General features: G+C 49.8%; 1 protein-coding gene across 5 annotated transcripts in view; it reads left to right on the top strand.

Moving 5' to 3' along the window:
* The window catches only part of ZFAT (zinc finger and AT-hook domain containing), a 291,267-nt gene that overhangs the window by 118,835 nt on the left and 154,233 nt on the right, over nucleotides 1-18,199 (top strand). For all 5 annotated transcript variants that reach the window (XR_004627936.1, XR_004627937.1, XM_034668647.1 and 2 more), the window contains one exon: nucleotides 13,883-14,021. Coding sequence is in view for 3 of the 5 variants with exons in the window: in XM_034668647.1 (XP_034524538.1) it covers nucleotides 13,883-14,021 (139 nt within the window). In the remaining 2 variants the exon portion in view is untranslated. The remainder of the gene's footprint in view (nucleotides 1-13,882; nucleotides 14,022-18,199) is intronic.

Raw genomic sequence — 18,199 nt, 5'->3', positions numbered from 1 at the left:
GAGATGGAAGGATGTAAGCCAGGGCCCTGGACTCCGGGAGCTCATGGTTGGCCTGGGGGGTGACACCGACTCCTGTAGGAGGGCGGAGGGCGGAATAAGCTCAGCTTCCCAGAGTGTGCTCCTTGGAGCACGAGTTCCTGGGGATGCTATAGGTGTCGTGTGGCAGGGATATGGCATGCAGTGATCCTCACATGTGTTCGACCACTGAACCCCTTCCTCTTCTTGCCCCATTGTGCCTCCCAGCACTTAGGTTTTGTGAAAAACTTGGTAAATACTGGTTATCAGAGAATCCAAAAGTAGAAAAAATGGTCCAGTGAACCCCGTGAATATCTGTCCCTCCCATGGCTTCTGAGCACCCTCAGAGTTACAGCTCAGATCCTTCAGGTGGCTCCGCGTGGCTGCCCCATCTGGCGCGAGGCCCCCTGTCCGCCCCGTCCTCCGCATGCAGCCCACCGCTCTCGCTGCGCACATGCCCTGCAGGCCAGCCGCTCGCCTGGCCTCGCACCTGCTCCCGCTCCCCATACCGCTCTTCTCTTGGACGTCATGCAAGTCTCTCATCTCCTCCCGGGCTGGCTTCACATGCTTTGCTTTGCTCCCTGGTGCTTGATCTGTCGGGCTATGTATGACCTGTCTGGGATGCTAGAATGTTAAGCTCGGGAGACACTGTGTTTTAGTTTGTGTTCTCTTCCCAGCATGTAGGGAGCACTTAGTAAATATTTGTTGAGTGACCTGATGAGTGAATGAATAAATTCTGTAGAACTTCAGTGGAGCAGATGCGTCCTGGAAGAGAGCTGGGTAAAGGTGGGACTCTGAGCTCCTTCGAAGGCCTTTAGCCACAAAGACACGGGGTTCAACAACTCTTCCGTTACCGGGCTGGCCCAGCTTGGAGTTTCGCTCTGTCCTCCGTTCACTGGGTGGCCTCAAGCCCACAGTGTTTTCCTTCTCTCAGAGCAGCGAGGAGTAGTGAGGTTAAAGAGAGACAGAACACACGTCATTGCTCTGGAAGGGAGATGCTCAGTCCCTGGGAGACCGAGCGTGGTCCCAAGGGCAGAAGATGCTGTAGGCACCCTGCGGGGAGTCAGGCCTTGCGTGATGTGCGGGCTCCGTCAGCCCATCAGGAGTTGTTCTTTTAGCAAAGAGCAGATTTAATTTCTGAAAGTGTATTGTTTTCGAGTGTCGGGCGCAGACAGCCTTGCTTCATTATTGTATTACGTTCAAGAAATCTCTCAGTGGAGATTCCTGTCAGTGGGAGTGTGGGTAATCTTTTTCTGGTGTGTTCTCTGGAAATCTATGGAAATGCAGGCACGAGGGCTCTTCAGTAGGCGGTGTTGTAACTCGGTCTAACGCGGAGTTCTGGAGGGAGCAGCAGGTGGCAGGCTCTTCCACGGGCTGTCCACATGGGAGGCATGCAGAGCCCGGTCCCTGAGGCAGGAATTTTGGGGAGGCCAGGGGATGGAAAGGTGAGTGGTTTGTGCCACCAGAGCTTGTATGTGCTGGAAATACGACCATGAAAACAGTACCATTTTGTTGATCTTGTGATTGGCAACAAAGCCATTTGCAAAACTGAAAATGTAAGAGGAAAAGTTGCAGAATCCGTCCGTTCAGTTCATCAACAGGCAGATGGCCCTGAAAGGGTGCTTGTCTGCAGCAGGCTTGTGGGCAGGGAGCCTGCCGCCCAGGAGAGTGGCTGGCGTATGCACTTCGGGGCCAGACGGACCTTTGCTCACCCCCTGGGTTTTCCTGGTGACTGACTGTATGTCCTTCCGCAAACCACTTAACCTCCCAGGGCCTCTGCCTCCCCGTCTGGAAGATGAGAAGTGATGTGTCCTCCCAAGGTGCTTGTGAGGCATGTGCTAGAGACCCAGGGACCCCAGTCCTCATCCCCAGTGCATTCGGGCTCCCCTCCTCGCCCCAGACATCTTCTCTTGCCCCAGATTGTAAACATGGACATTCTCAAACCCTAAATGCAAGTGTTCAGGCAAAAAGGACTGCTCTCACCTTTCCTTTGAATGAGGCAGTTTGCCCCAAGTGTCTGTGTGGAAAGTCTCAGCAAGTCTCAATGTTTTACTAAACTTCAAATCCCTTGTCTATAAAATGGAGCTATTAATCCTGCCTTGCAGGTTGTGAGGATTAAATGAGGTACAACTTAAAATGCTTATCATGGTATCTGGCACATGAAACTGTAACAGTGTCGATTATTATTATCAGAATACCAGCAACAGCATGGTGACTGGAGTTTGAGCATCTCCACGCCGCTGCCCTTTTTATGTTACCAGTACTCCTCGCGATAGAACGAGCAACCGTGCCCAAGGCGTGCAGCGCTTTGGCAGTGGAATCCTGGCCAAGCGCAGGTTTCTCTGGCTCCAGAAAGCCCTGCCACTCAAAGGTCGTGAGGAAGGTCCTGGGCCGCAGAGCTCTCCACAGCCAGTGGTGGGGAAGCATCTGTTGTGACTGTCGCTTTCCAGAAGTAAAATCCAGGCAAGGCCTCTGTTGGAAGAGGCTGTCCAGGCTTGGATTGGATGGAATGCTTCATCCGTCCCAGGTGTAACTGGGATCCTGGGATCCCATACTGCTCAGGGTGGCGAGGTGCTGGCTTGCATTTTGGGGAGTCGATGGCCACCGTGGTCATTAATGAGAGCAACTCCATCTTCCTGTTGGCTTTCTGCGCCGTACAAGTGCTGCCATAAATGTCATAGGTGTCCTGCCACCGAAGCCCGGGGGAGGCTCTTGCGTAATCCAAGACTGTCTCTCCCCTTGTGTCACTTGATTTAAGGCCAGCAGTGCCAGAGTTACACTTAGTATTTCCTCCCAGCCCGTCATCGGGTCTCTAGTGAGACATTCCACCACAGGCTTCTCGTGGGACATTTTAGGTCATGGTGGATGTGTGACAACAATGGCCGTGTTCCAGATTCACCGTCCTCACACAGATGAGAGACAGTAAACCTGAAAGCCGCCTTCCGTGGCAGGCTGTGAGCGTTGTCCTTCGATTATTCATATGAAGTACGGCTCCCGCTGGTTGGGTGCTGCGTGTCATTCTAGGCACGTTATGTGCGTTATCTGTGATCATCGAAAAGCTTGCAAAGAGGGTGTTTTATGTCGCATATTTACCCATTTAATCATCGGTTCAGTTTTCACTTTTCGTACTGTGAGATGGAACGTCCGTCCAGAACATGACACACGTGTGAACCTGTGGTGTGACGGACGACTGTGATGTGAGCGCACGTGAGTGCACCCCTTCTCCCTTCCAGAGGCGACCACTAGCCTGACTTCTCTGACAGTTACCTTTCTGTTTTCTCTGTGCTGTTACTTTCCATGTGCGCATCCTTAAACAACGTAACGTGGCATGGCACGCCTTTGAACTTGATGTTATATCTCTGTATGGATCTGTATGTGGAATTTATGTTGTTCTGCAGGTTTGATTGTTTTGAACTTGGGTTCTTTGCTGGACATTACGTGGTGAGACTGCTCAGTGTTCTTGCCTGTAGCTCCCCTCCCCCACCCTGCGGTGTTGCGCTCCACCATGTGACGGGTCCCCTGCTGTGTGGCCTCAGCCTGGTGCTCTTGGCCATTCCACTGCAGCTGGACGCTTGGCTTCTTTCTGGGCCGCTCCTGCAAGCTCTGCTCCTCTGCGCTGTGTGCGTGTGCGCCCCAGTGTCTTTGTCCTCGACATTGTCCAGTGTCACCATGCCTGGAGAGGATTCGCGGAGCCGTGGGGCCTTCCGCTACCAGGCGATGTCCCGCTGCTTTCCAGAGCGGTTGCACCCAGCCGCACCAGCAGCCGGGGTCCACACCTCATGTGCGAACACTCAGAATCACCAGCCCTGTGGGCACACACTGCCTCCTGCATGTGGTTTTAATTCTTTTGCATGATCATTGAGGCGGAGGCCCTTTTCATCTATTTTTTGGTCCTTTGTGTTTCCCTTTCTTTCTCTCTCTCTCTCTCTTTTTTTTTTTGGTATACTGTTCAAATACTTTTCCATTTTCCTGTTGGGTGGTTTTGTTCTTACTTGTTTTCAGGAATTCTTTATATACAGTTGACTCTTGAGCAACGTGGATTTGAAATGCATAGTCCCTTACATGCAGATTTGTTTTCAATGAATACAGTATTGCAAATGTGTTTTCCTTATGATTTTAAGTTTCTTTTCTCAAGTTAGCTTTACTCTAAGAATACAGTGTCTAATACTTAGACACAGTGTGTGTTACTCAGCCTTATGTTATCAGTAAGCCTTCCGGTCAGCATAGGCTGTTAGTAGGTATGCTTTTGGGTAATCAGCCGTTGAATGTGGATTTTCAGCTGTGTGGGGTTGGCGTCTCGGTCCTGCATTGTTAAGGGGCCAGCTGTATTTTGGCTGTGGCTATTATTTGGTCACATGTTGTGAATACTAATCGCTTGGTCTGTGGTTTTCCCCACTCTTTATAATATCTTTTATTTATTTATTTTTAAAGTTTTTGTTTAGTAATCTCTACACCCAACATGGGGCTCAAACTCACAACCCCAGTGTCAAGAATTGTATCCTCTTCCAACTGAGCCAGCCAGGCACCCCTCTATGCAATGCCTTTTAAGGTTCTTAAGTTTAAGGAGTGCCTGGCTGGCGTAGTTGGTTAAGCATCCGACTCTTGGTTTTGGCTCCGGTCGTGATCGCATCGTCGTGATCTCAAGGGCCTGAGATCCATGTTGAGCTCTGCTCGCAAGGCCGAGTCTACTTGAGATTCTCTCTCCTCCCTCTGCCCCTTCTCCCCATGCACTCTCTCTTTCAAACAAATCTTTAAAAAAAAAAATCAAGTTCTTAAATTTAACGTCATTTGAAAAAAGGTCTTACCCAGATTTTTAGTTTCTGTTGCTGGGAGGGTTTGGGGGACTAACCTCACATGAATCACTAACAGAAAGAGGAAGGTGCTTTTCTTTCTCATTCAGCTACCCAAGTGTAGTAGGGGGCCCACTGTGCGGGCCCTGCACTGGCTCCAAGGGGGCGCAGATGAGCGTGTCCGGTGTGGATTCTGCTCTTAAAGGGCCACAGCCCGTGGGCTGGAGGAGAGGCCAGTATTAGTCACACTGGAGCTGGGTCAGCATCACGGGTTTAGCAGGTGCTGGGTGGGGGTGGACAGCGGAGGAGAGGGAGCCCTCCCGCCTTCCTGGGACTTGGGGAAGGTTTCAGAGGTAAAGGTGGAGAGAGTAGCCTGTGAGCTAAGACTTCTGAAGAAGGAGTAGGAACTTGTCTGGTGAATGTTTCCCCTCTTATGACCTACAAGACAATGCACAGACATTTTTGGTAACTTGGGAATAAAGAAAATGTTGAACTCATCAAATTTGGCTAAAATCTGTGAAGTGTAGCATTATCTTCTTTCAGAGCAAAGGGGAGGTCTTGTTTTAAGTGGGGAGGGGACGTGTATTTCTTATCCTCCCATGACTCATGCTTTCGGGATCTAGGATTTGAGGCTGTGCTTAGAATGAGTGGATTGGGGCGCCTGGGTGGCTCAGTCCGTTGGGTGGCTGCCTTTGGCTCAGGTCATGACCCCAGGGTACTGGGATCAGCCCTGCATCAGGCTCCCTGCGGAGTCTGCTTCTCCCTCTGCCTGCCACTCCCCCTGCATGCGCACGCTCTCTCTCTCTGACAAATAAATAAAATCTTAAAAAAAAAAAAAGACTGAGTGCCGAATGCAAGTGGGTTGGCCTGTTGGTTCAGGAAAGTCTGGTTTGCACACACGTGTTGTATGACCTGCTACACTAAGCACATCCCCTCTTGCTTCGGTTTATGCAGTATTAGGGTAGTGGGTTCTTTCTTGAGGTTATTGAGAGGAGACAGAGTCTGCCCCAGACACTCAGGTAGAAGGAGGACAATGACAGAGGACAGAAATGGACGCCTCATAAAACACCTGTAGGGGGACCCACCTGGGTCCCAAACTGGGTGCTATATACAAGTAATGAATCATGGAACTTTACATCAAAAACTAGGGATGTACTGTATGGTGACTAACATAATAAAAAATATTATTAAAAAAAAAAAGTCCTGGAGGTTAGCCAAGTAGAGGAAGGCAGCGGGGGGAGCGTTGTTAAGGAAGAGGGAGCAGCCCGACGGCATGAGTGGAATCCGACAGCATGAGTGGAATCCGGAGGAATGAAAAGGTTGGAGCAGCCGACTGTGTTGAAGAGAGGGGGCAGGTGAGGTCCTTGGTGGCTCTGCACGTCTCCCCTCCCCCACAGGCTCTCAGGAGACCTGGAAGGCCCCGGGGGGAGTGATGTAGATACTTGTCCCGGTAATAGACCCATCAGGGACTTGAGTTTGGTCCACAGCTGTGCCGCCTTGGGACGGTCTGCTAGTGGGGTGTTCTGCCCAGAGGGCAGACAGAGAAGGGACCCTGTGCTGTTGGGGCCTTGTGATGCAGGCTGCATGTGGACAGGGTCGTGGTCAGAGAAGTCGCAGGCCCCAGCAGGGAGGTGGCATGGGCTGTTTTAAGTGCAGGTGAAAGCCATTGGGCAGTTTGAGCAGAGACATGACAAGGCGCGTCTGGTGTACACCTTTATATGATATTTCTCGGGAAGGGACTACAGAAGGGTCAGCAAGGAGGCCGGGAGACTAGTGTGGGCCATCTGGCCATCTCGGTGGCTGCGGGATTTGGTAGGAGACAAGGTCTCCAGACTCAGGCCTTGAGCCATAGACACTGAGCCCCTGTGCAGGCGCTCTCCTTCCTCATGAGATGCTCTTGGGAAAAAGACAAGCCCAGGGCCTAGGGCCAGTTTTGTTTTGTTTTGTTTTTTAATCTTAACATTTGGATGTTCCTAGTTACTTTAAAACATGCATTCTATTCTAGAAATCCTGGAAAATGTAGAAATGTATGAAGAAAAGTGTATGATGTATACATAGCCCTAGTTGTGCTCTCTGCTCACTCTTTGATGTTTCCTTCCGAATTCTCCCAGGCCTGCAGGAATCCGGGACCTGGCAGCCTTCACCATAAAGCACGGGTCTGGAGGGGGTGTTCACCGGTCAGCTCCATTTAAGTAGGCCTGAGCTTCCTCCCTGCAGGCACTGTTCTAGGTGCTGTAGTAACAGTGATCAAAACAGACCGAAAAGCAACAAAAGAAATTGTGCCCTCCTGCCATTTATATTCTCAGGGAGGGAGTAGACAATAAGCAGAATAAGTAAATTGGTTGTTACATTAGAAGGTAATAAATGCCATAAAAAGCAAACCATTCAAAAGCCATCAGCGGCTCCGGGGCAGGGAGAGGGGAGACCTCACGGGAACAGTGGCATCGGACTGTGACCTCTGACCTCCTGTTGCGTAGAGTGTCAAGGGAGCGTGCACCCGGGAGAGCCTGGGGATGCAGGTGGGTGAGCCTAGTTTTTTGCGGCTCTTTTCTGAGAGTGTATTGGGTGGGAAAAGACCACAGAGTGGTGAGTTCTGACACTGTAGCCTCCCCGCGTGGTGGTGGTGGTGATGACGGAGCAGGCGTTTTGAACACTTGCTCACCATCTGTGTAACCTCTGTGGCCCCCCAGTAATCACGTGCCATCAGTGTTTTCCTGGCCCCGATTTCCGAGAAGGAAACTGAGAAGCCAGAAGTTCGGGTCAGTGCCTGAGGCTGCATGACTAGTGGACGGTGGCCCTCGTGCTGCTAGGAGGTGGACGCAGCTGTCCCAGCAGCAGATTTGGTTAGTGATTGGGCCTCGCTCAGCCTTGATTGGTGTTTGGGGACTGTGGTGGTTTTAGCTTTCAGCCGAGGGCCCGTGTCAGGAGCCCCTGCTACCCCCTGACCCTCCGTGTGCTCAGAAAGTTTTCTGAAACTGTGTCTTGCCCCTTCGTCCCTGGTTGTGAGGTTCCCGGGAGGGAAGCAGTGAGATTTCAGTGCCCTCGCCCCCTGCGCCCTGGCCTCAGAAAACAAAAATGTAACAGTCTCTTCAGCTTTTCTTCTTTGCCTGTGTAACTAACACTTGATTATTCTTTGTAAATCCTGGGGAGATGGTTTTTTCCTGTTGGTAGTGTTTGCTTTTCATGGTTAATTTTCTGATTTTTTCCTATCATTTTATGCTGTAACCTTTGACTCTGAAAACGATCACAGCGATAATGAGAGTCGACATTTACAAGGTGCTTGTGGTGGGGGGCCCGCCTCCAGCCTCAGGCCCATCCTGATGCAGCCCTCCGTGAGCAGCCTCCTTGGGAGGGTTATGGGCTGTACAGAGAGGGGGCTTCTCAAGGAGGGAAGGTGGGAAGTACGGTGACACCCGGCAGGAGGCGCTTCTGAGGATGACGGTAGCAAATGTGAACGTACAAACTTATGAAGTACAGCAGTCTTGAGGCCTGATATGTCTTATTTCTCAAAGCAGACTCATTCTCTCTCTCTCTCTGTGTCTCTCTGTCTCTCTCGGCACCTCACTGAAACCCTGTCAGGTAGGCAGGGAAAGTTTGTTTTCCCATTTCACAGATGTGGAATCAAAAGCAAGGGGTGTCGGTGACTTAGCTGGGGTGTCCCAGCTGGTTAGTGGTGTGCCCAACACCCGAACCTCGGTCTCCCAGCTCCTGGTTCATTCACGCCTTCCAACACCACGCTTCTACCTGTGCATGATGTAAACTGCTATGGCAGGCCTCTGTGCTGCCAAGGTGTCCGCATTCCGATAGCCCGGCTTCCATCAAGCATCGTCTAAACCTTCTTGTACCAATCAGCCCACTTAATAAAGGTTGTAACGATTGTATAATCTTTTCCTGGATTTTGAATCCAAATTCACTTAAATACCAGTTAGACTTGTGGTTTGTCTCCTTCCTTATCTTGTCTTTGTCTCTATCTCTACATCAACAAGTTAAGGTTAAGACGTCATGACTTGTGGTCATAGGTTTCACCCTGCTAGTCATCTGGAACCTTCTTCTGGGCCATTCCCCTTTTCCATCCTCCCCAGACAGTTGTGGGCCCAACACAAGGGCCAGGCTCACGTCTTGATCCCTGAGCTTTTTGGTGTCGCTGCATGACCGTATGCCATACTTGGTTCCCCAGACCACACACAGCGCCATCTTGCCTGGTAAGGGCCTTCCTGCTTGCCGCAGTTGGAAGCCAGCAGAGCACCCTTCCCTGCCTCCAAAAGGGCATCCTGTGCTTTGCAGTTGGTTACCAGTGTCACAACCTTGGACATCACCTCATCACCAGCTTCTCATCTGTTGTAAAACCTTCCTCTTGATGCTGACGGCAAGTTGGGTTAGCCTCACTTGCATGCAGTTAGAGGCCTTCTAACCACATTTCTCAGAGCCTGGTTTCACGAGTGAGATAGGACAGCCTGTCATCTCCTATTTGCAGTCTTCCTTTTTGAAGAACCAGAACAGTAAATCCTCCCATTGTGAAAAGTGACATAAGTCTGAGAACTCTTTTAGCCTCAACAGATTCAACTGCACTTTCTCTTTCAACTCAGATGGATGATCTTCAGTGCACCTCTAGAGAAAGATTCTCGAAACATCTTGGAAACATGACCGACCCAAAACCCAGTTTCTGCCCCTTGGCTTCTCTCCTTGACCTGGCCTTTGTGCTTAGCATGTTACTGGGATTCTTCTTGTTATGGCCACTAGTGCCCACCCCCTAAAATCCTGGTGCCACAGACCCTTGTTAGGACTTCCCTTAGCAGATTTCTTAGTGCATTTGACTCTGCTGTCCCTCCCTCCATGAAGACATTATTCCCTGGATTCTGTGACTCCACCCACCCCTGATTCCTCTGCTGTCACTCTTTCTTGTCCTTCTTCACCAGCTCATCCTCTTGCCTGTCTCCCCATATTCCAGGGCGCTGTTCTCATGCCGCTTCTCTCTCTACTTTACACGTCCTCTCCTGACGGCTGTGTTCCACCTTAGGGCCTCGGCTAGTCGCCTGTGTCTGTATTTATGGCTCAGAACTTTCCTCTGAGTTAGGACTTGACTTCATTCTCTGTTGTCTTTCTGGAAGCACCTGCCTGGATGTCCAGAGTTCTGTGCTCACACCGTCCCCTCTCTCCTTATCCACAGAACTCCCTCCACAGCTGGAGCAATGCATTTGTCCTGTGTCTTCGCTGGAGACTTGGGGGTCATCCTGAGGGCACCCACCTTCCTCTGCCCACACTGCCCCTCAGTCTTCGGGTCTGGCTGGTTTTAACCCCCATTTCTCTTAAAGCCTGTCTTCTCTTTCCACTTTCTTGATCCACTCTTAATTTAAGGCCCTATAAAAATATCTGTATTATTTATCCGTGATATATATATATATATATATATAGATAGATATATCTATCTATCTATCTATCTATATATATATCTATATAAAGATATATAATCTGTAATCCTGTTTAAGTCTGTATCATAGATGTATCTGCATGTCTTGTCTTCACCACTGCAACAACTAGACAGTTGGTTTCTGCCTCCAGTCTGTTCCTTTCAAATCCACCCTCCATTAACTTCCAGAGTGGGAATTCTAAGTGTGAAGACACCCGGCAGAGACACGTGTCCTGAAGCCACCTTGCTGGCACGTCCCACTGTGATCTGGTGGCTGTCTGCCGCCGTCTTCTCCACCCCCGGCAGTCCCTGCCCAGGAACTGCCCACCTTTCTCCCAGCCCACCGTGGCGCCTCTCATGTGTAGAAGCTGGTGGTTAGATCTGGGCTGCCTTAGGTCTGGGAAATCCAAGAATACCACACCGTGCCCCTCCTGATGGAGCTCCCAGGGGAGATAGTTTTTCAGGAAATACTGGCAAATGGGAGATCAGATCACTTCTTTATGGCTGGCTGGGCCTGGGGCCCAAAATCCAGTGACCACTGGTCAGGCTGGGATACTGCAATACTTTTGGTGACTTCCTTGACCATTCTGCACCAGTTTCCTCCTCTGTAAGAAGGGGATCTGTCCTGTGGAAGGATAATCATACCTACCGGAGTAGGTGGTTGTGAGACTCCTAGGAATTATTCCATGCAAAACACTGAGAACGACCTGGTCTGTGGTCGCTCTGTGTATGTTAGCTAAAACAGTCATTAAGTATGATGTTTGATTGCATTTCTTAATAGCTCCAGTGTAACACTGAACAGCAGGCGTACCTTGTGGGTGATTCGGTTTATTTTGGCCACAGCAAGAACTTGGATGTTTTGTTTCACACGAACTCCGCTGTTGTAGCTGCTTGTATTTTCTCCTAACTTTTGGGCAGATTCTGGCCTGAAAGCTTTAATAACTAACTTCCCTTCGAAGAGCTAGCGTCATTTGCTATCTGCCAGCACCTGGCTTAGACACCAACCAAGTTTTCTGGTTTAGTTTGCCTAGATAGCATCTCACTCTGCGGTTGACATCTGCATCCCCAAACCCGTGTGAATTCAGAGAATCACAGATCTCTCTCTCCCGGCACTGTATGCCCAGGGTGAGAGCATAGTTCCTGACTCACAGGAGGGGGGTAGTAAGTACGAGCTTCACAAATAACATTTCAAGACTTGCAGTATTAACTGTGCAGTCAGACTGTATGTCCGGCCAGTGGCGTAGAGAGGTCATCTGTCCTCTCCTCCGCGTCTGTCCCCAGCCCTGTGACGGCCCCAGCAGAATTCCCTGGTGAAACGTGGCAATGCCTCCTCACAGGTCTTTGTTTTGTGTGAAGGGCCCAGTTGTGGCTCAATGACCGCAGTTGCAGGGAAAAGACCCCGAGCAGAAGTTTTAGTGGTGATTGATTTCACTGAGAGGTTGCAGTGGCCTGAGGCCGTGGAAGGGCCCTGAGGGAAAGAGGCAGGGCGGTGCCCCTCTCTGACCCTCAGTGCTGGCGAGCATCTAAGGGGCTGCTGACCTCCCTGCATCTACCAAAGGCTATGATCACGGGCTATCAGAGGTTACAGAAGAACGCATCGTCCTCGTGGAGTGAAGATTGGTCAGTCTTTGAAAGCATCTCTTCCAGCTTTAATAATTGAAGATTTGGGTACAAATTGGTAGTCATTCCATCACAACTGGGCTCACCTGTACATTTTTTGCCTGTCCGCTCACATTTTGGCAGTTTTTCTCCTCACTAGCCATTCTATCGAGATGCAAGGCCGGGGAATACAAGAGTTGGAACCCTCACAAGGCAGTTGCTCTTCGTGGCCCCAAGAAGCCTGAAATTGTCTCTGGAGCCTGGAGTTAGATCTGTAGGACCAGGTCTTGCTGTGGTTGCCCCTTCCTCCCTCTTATGCCCACTGACCACTCCGTGCTGGCATTAGAGCATTTTCGATTGTTCTTTTTGATTTCTGTGTAAATGCCAATGTTCCAAAAACAATTTCATAATATTTGCCTATTTAGGAGATGAAAGCACTTGAAAATGTTTTAGCTTCTATTTTAATTTTGCAAATAATCACATCCTGGCATTTTAGACGTCTTGTTCTCTGCTCAGTAGATAGATGAGAGAGCCTGGCTAATTTTTGCCTTTGTCCCAGGTCCTTTTGCTTGCTCAGTCCCATGGGCTGAGCCACAGGGCCGAGTGTGGCACGTGCGGTGTGGCACAGAGCAGCCCGTGACCAGTGGGGTCCCTAGGGAACGTTTCAGGCTTTCTCCCGGGATTGACTTCCCGTGTCCTTCTCTCTGTGAACGGCCCTCTTGGGAGTAACAACATTTCCTTTATAGGCCAGGATGGCACCTTTCTGTGTGCTGGTGTGACAGAGGGACAGGGTGCATTCTGGAGAGGTTTCTCCGGAAGCCTGGACAAGACTCAGTCATTAGTTGAGTAGTAAAAGGAAAAGTCTAGAATGATGCCCAGGTTTCTGCCTTCAGGTGGTGAGCTGATTTTGCAGAAAGAGAGTGCGTCTGAAATTATGTATGTTTGTTTGGAGGGCCTACAGAGCATCCCTGTAGAGATACCTGGAGGACAGTGGAAAATTCCTGTTTGTGGTTTGGGAGAGATCCCCACTGGATATATATCAAGCTGTCAACATGACCACTGGAACCACTGCAGGAGAATGAACAGGGCCAAGGACAGAACCTTGGAGAAAGCCAGCATGTCCCATTGTCCTATCCGAACCCCCTGTACTGTTCTGAGAGCTGCGACCGCCATGGACTGCTCCTTCTTTCCCATTCCTGAGGGCCAGCAAGCTGATTGTGTTCCCCAACGGTCCTGAATGCACACCTAGGATTCATGTAACACTCTGCTGGACGGTCGGAGAGCACGTGGTTTAGAGGGATACCTATACCTTCTTGACTGGGAGTCAGAGCATGGGACATGATTGTGATCCCGATATCCATCCTTCACTCATCCGATGGCCAGATCTCACTGTGTTCCCCACGGGGCCCGACCAGCCACCCCTTTTCTCCCCACCACTCATTCTGAGCCCCCCCAAAGCAATGCAAGGTGGCAACAAGGCTGCATAACCCATTGCATCCTTATCTTGAAAGTGCTTGTCCTGCCCAGGTGTAGGGAGTTGGAAATAGACTGACCAGGTGGATTTCCCTAATGGTGGACAGCTGTGGGTGGATACTTGCGTATATGCACGTGCTTGCAGGGAAATCCTGTGGAGGAAATGATTTAGTTAAACAAGTACATCAGGGAATTAATTGTGAGGGGAGCTATTTTGAAAGACATTCACTTGAACAACAACAAAAAAAGGAAAATGATAGGTTACCGTACTGCTTTTTTGTTATTTTTCCTTGAACAAGAACTGGAGCGGACAAAATAAGACAAGAAGTGAAAGCAACCAAATTGAGCAGAGACGTGCCTGCTCTGGGGGCGTCCTGCACGGTCCCTGCAGAGGCAGGCCTCAGCATCCTGCAGTTGTGCCCCCTCCTCCCCAAGCGTATCCTCAGGGGGCGGCCTGCTGGTCACGGGCTTTGGGGATGTCAGACGCGCGGGGTGGGAGACTAGCGGAGGAGGACATCGGGCGAGTTACGCCTTCTTCCTTGGGGGCTCGATCTCCCCTGGGCTCCCCTTCCCTAACCCATCCTCCTTGTCCCTATAGCCTTTCCGCTGTGCCCACTGCCACTACTCCTGTAACATATCCGGCTCTCTGAAGCGGCACTACAACCGGAAGCACCCCAACGAGGAGTACGCCAACGTGGGCACCGGGGAGCTGGCGGCCGACGCGCTCATCCAGCAAGGTAGGCAGCGTGTCCCTTGGGTGGAGCTGGGACGTCGTACAGCTCGGACCTGATCCCTGGGCCTTTTGTTCATTCACCACCACCATCGTCGTGCTCCACTTCCCCCACCCCCATTGTGGTGTATCAGCATTCCTTATGGCCTTCCTGGAAATCTGAAATGAAAAAAGTCATAATTTACCAACAGATTTTACTACCTGCCCCACAACGTTGAGTATTGCCTTCTGTTCTTTGTCTTTATGTACCTTTTTCAGAAATGAAAGTTCATGGCTAACGTGAACATTTTGTTTTTTTTTGACACATGGCCTCCCTATTATAACTCCAAAGGCTTTTTGGGATCTAGCATCAAGTGGCAGGACCCCATTTATTTAGCCATGCTCCTGTTGGACATTGTGGGCTTTCCAGATTTTTCCTTTGTTGCAATTTTAAATAATGCTATCGTAAACGTATTTGTATTGGAGTTTCTTTCAATGATCCAAAAATATTAATGCAGTGCTCAGATTACTTATTCAGCCTGAAAAGGATAAACCATTTAGAACATTTAAACTAAAGACGATAGATGAAGGATGCCTGAGTGGCTCAGTTAGTTGGGCTTCCAACTCTTGATTTCAGCTCAGGTCATGACCTTGGGGTCCTGAGATGGAGCCTTGCATTGGCCTCCACACTGAGGGTTGAGCCTGCTTAAGATTCTCTCTGCCCTTCCCCCTCTTCTCTCTCTCTCAAGAAAAAGGATGAAAACTGCTACTATTTTTGAAAAATAGGAGAGATTTTTTTTGCTGCTGTTTTCAGTAAATGATCACATCATCCTGTTTGAGAAGGTTTTGGTTATGTGCTGTTGCCAGACAGAGAAGTGCTGTTGTATTTATATCTGTGCTTCACTAATTCAACTAAAAAAATGATCGCCGCATACAGTACAGCAGTTTTTACTACTTCCTGAGTCCTGTGACTCTTTCAAACCAAAGACCGTTTTAGAAACCTGCCCCCAGTAAGCATGGACGTGGGACGGTAACTGCGGCAGCTGCGGGCGCTCTGAGTTTCCTGGTGCAGCGCGAGGCTCCGCTCACTGGAATCGCCATGAAATGAATCTTAATATACAACAAATGAATTAACTGAATCCTTCAGCACTTTCGGTGACAGGGCTGATGTATGGAAATAGACAACAGCATAAAAACTCGGGATAATTTTAGAGCCATTCATCTGGGGTAACGGGGAGTGTGTGCCTTGTGTTTTAATGACCGTTTCCTGGAGCTGGAGACTGGGATGGTGTCTTGGGGGGGCCCTGGCTCGCCTCTGTGCCCTCCTCCCTTAGCTGTGCATTCGGGCGAGTTACCTAGCCTCCCCAGCTCAGTCCCTCACCTAAGAATGGAGCTGATTGCGGCCACCTCACGTCATGGCGACGGGGTCGAATGAGAGAACACCTGAGTGGCACTCAATACATTTTCATTCTTTTTTTTTTTTTTCCTCCTGAAAATGTCTAAGATCTCTAGAGCCATTGCATCCTTTTTGATGACCCCCATCCAGGAATCACAGAGGAGAGAATGAATTGCCTTAGAGTCACCGTAGATCTCTCGAGAAGCAGGCTAGACATTCCTTTTAGCATTCCTTCACACTGTCGGGGTGGGTTGGCAGGAAATAGACCTTTACTGTGGCTGTTGGGACAAGCGTGGGGCTCTGATTGATGATCTTATCACTGCTCTCTGCTTCCAGACTTTCATCATTGCCTTGCAGTGCCGAACTGTTGCCTGCCCTACGTTTTCAGTTAGCTTCCTGAGACGGTCATCAGTTGACATTCCCTGACATGGTCTGGGTTTTAATTTTCATCTTCGCAGGGGTGTTTTTGGTCTTCTTTCGTGTGTGTGTGTGTGTGTGTGTGTGTGTGTGTGTGTGTGTATACATACATACATATTTCCAGTGCCCCCTTCAGGAGACGTATTGAGGAAGGAAACAACTACATGTCTTTCAGCTCATAAGAGACATTGCACCATTGTGTTATGACAGGAAGCTAGTTTCTAAAATCAGGTAGCTGGTTTGTATGAACGCAGCTTAGGAATCTTAAGAGCATGGAGCTCACGCTGTTCCCCTGTCTGGAAGAAGGAAGGAGAATGGAGGGGCAAAGTGGGATGGATACAGTTACTGTGTTTGGAATGCTGGGTCCTCAGGAACCACTGGAATTCTTCCTTTTCTTTTGATTAGTTTCAAGTTATTTCTCCCCCTGCCTGGTTTTGTGTTTCTCTTCTGCTCATCAAAAAATATCTTCACGGGACTTTATAATTTGTTGTTTTGATATAGAAGAATATGTGTTGGAATAACGTAATAACAAACGGTGAACAAAATGTAGATCTGGAGAGCATCGTTCTCCAGATGATGCTTAGCCTCCCCACACCAAGTCTGAGAACTCCCTGTCCATCAGCCGTAGTAAGTGGTAGGACACAGGCAAAGCCATCAGCTGTGGACAAAGGTTCTCCTATCCACAATGCTCAGGGATTTGGGAAGGATGTCAGTACACAGTGCTGTGTGGGAGGTAGGGAAGGGGGCCTAAAAGGCCGAGATGTTTCTGTTCCTTGTAGGTTTCTGAGGGAAGGCACCATGGTGTTCTCCATGGAGTCTGGGTTAGGTTCAGTGGGCTCCAGAAGCCCCTTGGAATGGCAGCAGCTCAGGCATCCACCCACAGTGTTCTGTAAATGTTTACCTCCCTCGACGAGCAGGGAGAGGGAACCTGACTGACAGCGTTTGCCAGTTTCTGTGGTGGAGGTATTTCTGCTATGGCCCATTTTAAGCTACCAGTGTGATGTCACTCACTGGGAAGAGGTGTGCCGAGCCGGCTTGAGAGCTGGTTGAAGTCTGCTGCAGCCCACTTCTGGTCCTCAGGGCACAGGGTTGACAACGCCAGCAGTGTGTCCCCTGGGCCCCTTCAGGATGCACCAATTCTCTGAGAACTCCGGTGCTTTCTGGTAATTAGACGTGTCCTGAATGCCGCGTACTTGTTTTATTCCCTGCTTGAATTGGATGTACTTCTGATCGTTGGAAGGCAGGTTAGACAATCTCTTACTCGTTTTCTTAGCCCATCACTTTTCATTAATATGAATTGGAGGCATTTTCCCACACACACACACATTTTCATGTCGTATTGCTGCAGTGGGCCTGCCCACTTTTCCTCTTGAAATATGCCTGATGAAGCTAGTTCGAGAGCTGGTTCACTAGATCACAGGTTGGGAGGCGTCAGATACTTCGGTGCTAAGCCTCAGAAATTATTAGCTCACTCCTAGAGCTCACAGCAGGATAGAGATGGGACTTAGCAGGCTGCTCGTTTTCCAGTGACCTCAAAGTGGTCCTTCAAGTCACTCCAGATTATTGGCGTGAGCGCAGGGATGGGAGTCAGATGGACTTGGAGCCGGCGTGTCTGAACACTATGGTCCTGGGATGACTTCCTTAACTTTTCTGAACGTTGGTGTTCCACATCTTCTCAGAGGAGGGGTTCCTACCTGCCCGGCAGGAGCCCCAGAGATTAGATATTATTCTCTAAGGTCCCCGACTGTGCCTGACACGTGGCACTTAATAAATGGCTCAGATTTACTATCCTGTTTATTCCCATGTTCCCTCCTCACCATATATCTGTTGTGCTCAGCATTGTGCTGGACACTGGGATATGGTGGCATTTATCGCTGGTGTGGCCTGGGCTTGGAACACTCCTCCAAGGCTCCATATTCTGACTGTAACAGAACAGGTGCGTTCCTGCCAACAGTACCCACCTTGCTCACGGAAGGAGAACTTGACACTTCTCCTCGGCGCTGACCCTTCTCCCAGCCCCCACAGTTAGAGGGTCATTGAGGCAGGGGTGGTGGTTGTATGGGAAGCAGTGAGAGGAGCGGGCTCAGGGAGAAGACTTTGTTTGTGGCAACTACTAAAATCTTTGTATTATTTTGGGGCCCCTGGGTGGCTCAGTCGGTTAGGCGTCTGCCTTCGGCTCAGGTCATGATCCCAGGGTTCTGGGATCGTGTCCCACATTGGGCTCTGTGCTCAGTGGGGAGCCTGCTTCTCCCTCTCCCTCTGCCACTCCCCCTGATTGTGCTCGCTCTCTTTCTGACTCAAATAAATAAAAAAAAAATAAAATCTTTGTGTTATTTTGAACTACCACACGAGAAGAACGTAAACGTGTGTACGTGTGCATTTTGGATGTATAT

Source organism: Ailuropoda melanoleuca, chromosome 9 (assembly GCF_002007445.2).
Source record: "Ailuropoda melanoleuca isolate Jingjing chromosome 9, ASM200744v2, whole genome shotgun sequence".
Classification (NCBI taxonomy): domain Eukaryota; kingdom Metazoa; phylum Chordata; class Mammalia; order Carnivora; family Ursidae; genus Ailuropoda; species Ailuropoda melanoleuca.
This window is presented reverse-complemented; position numbering and strand designations above follow the sequence as displayed.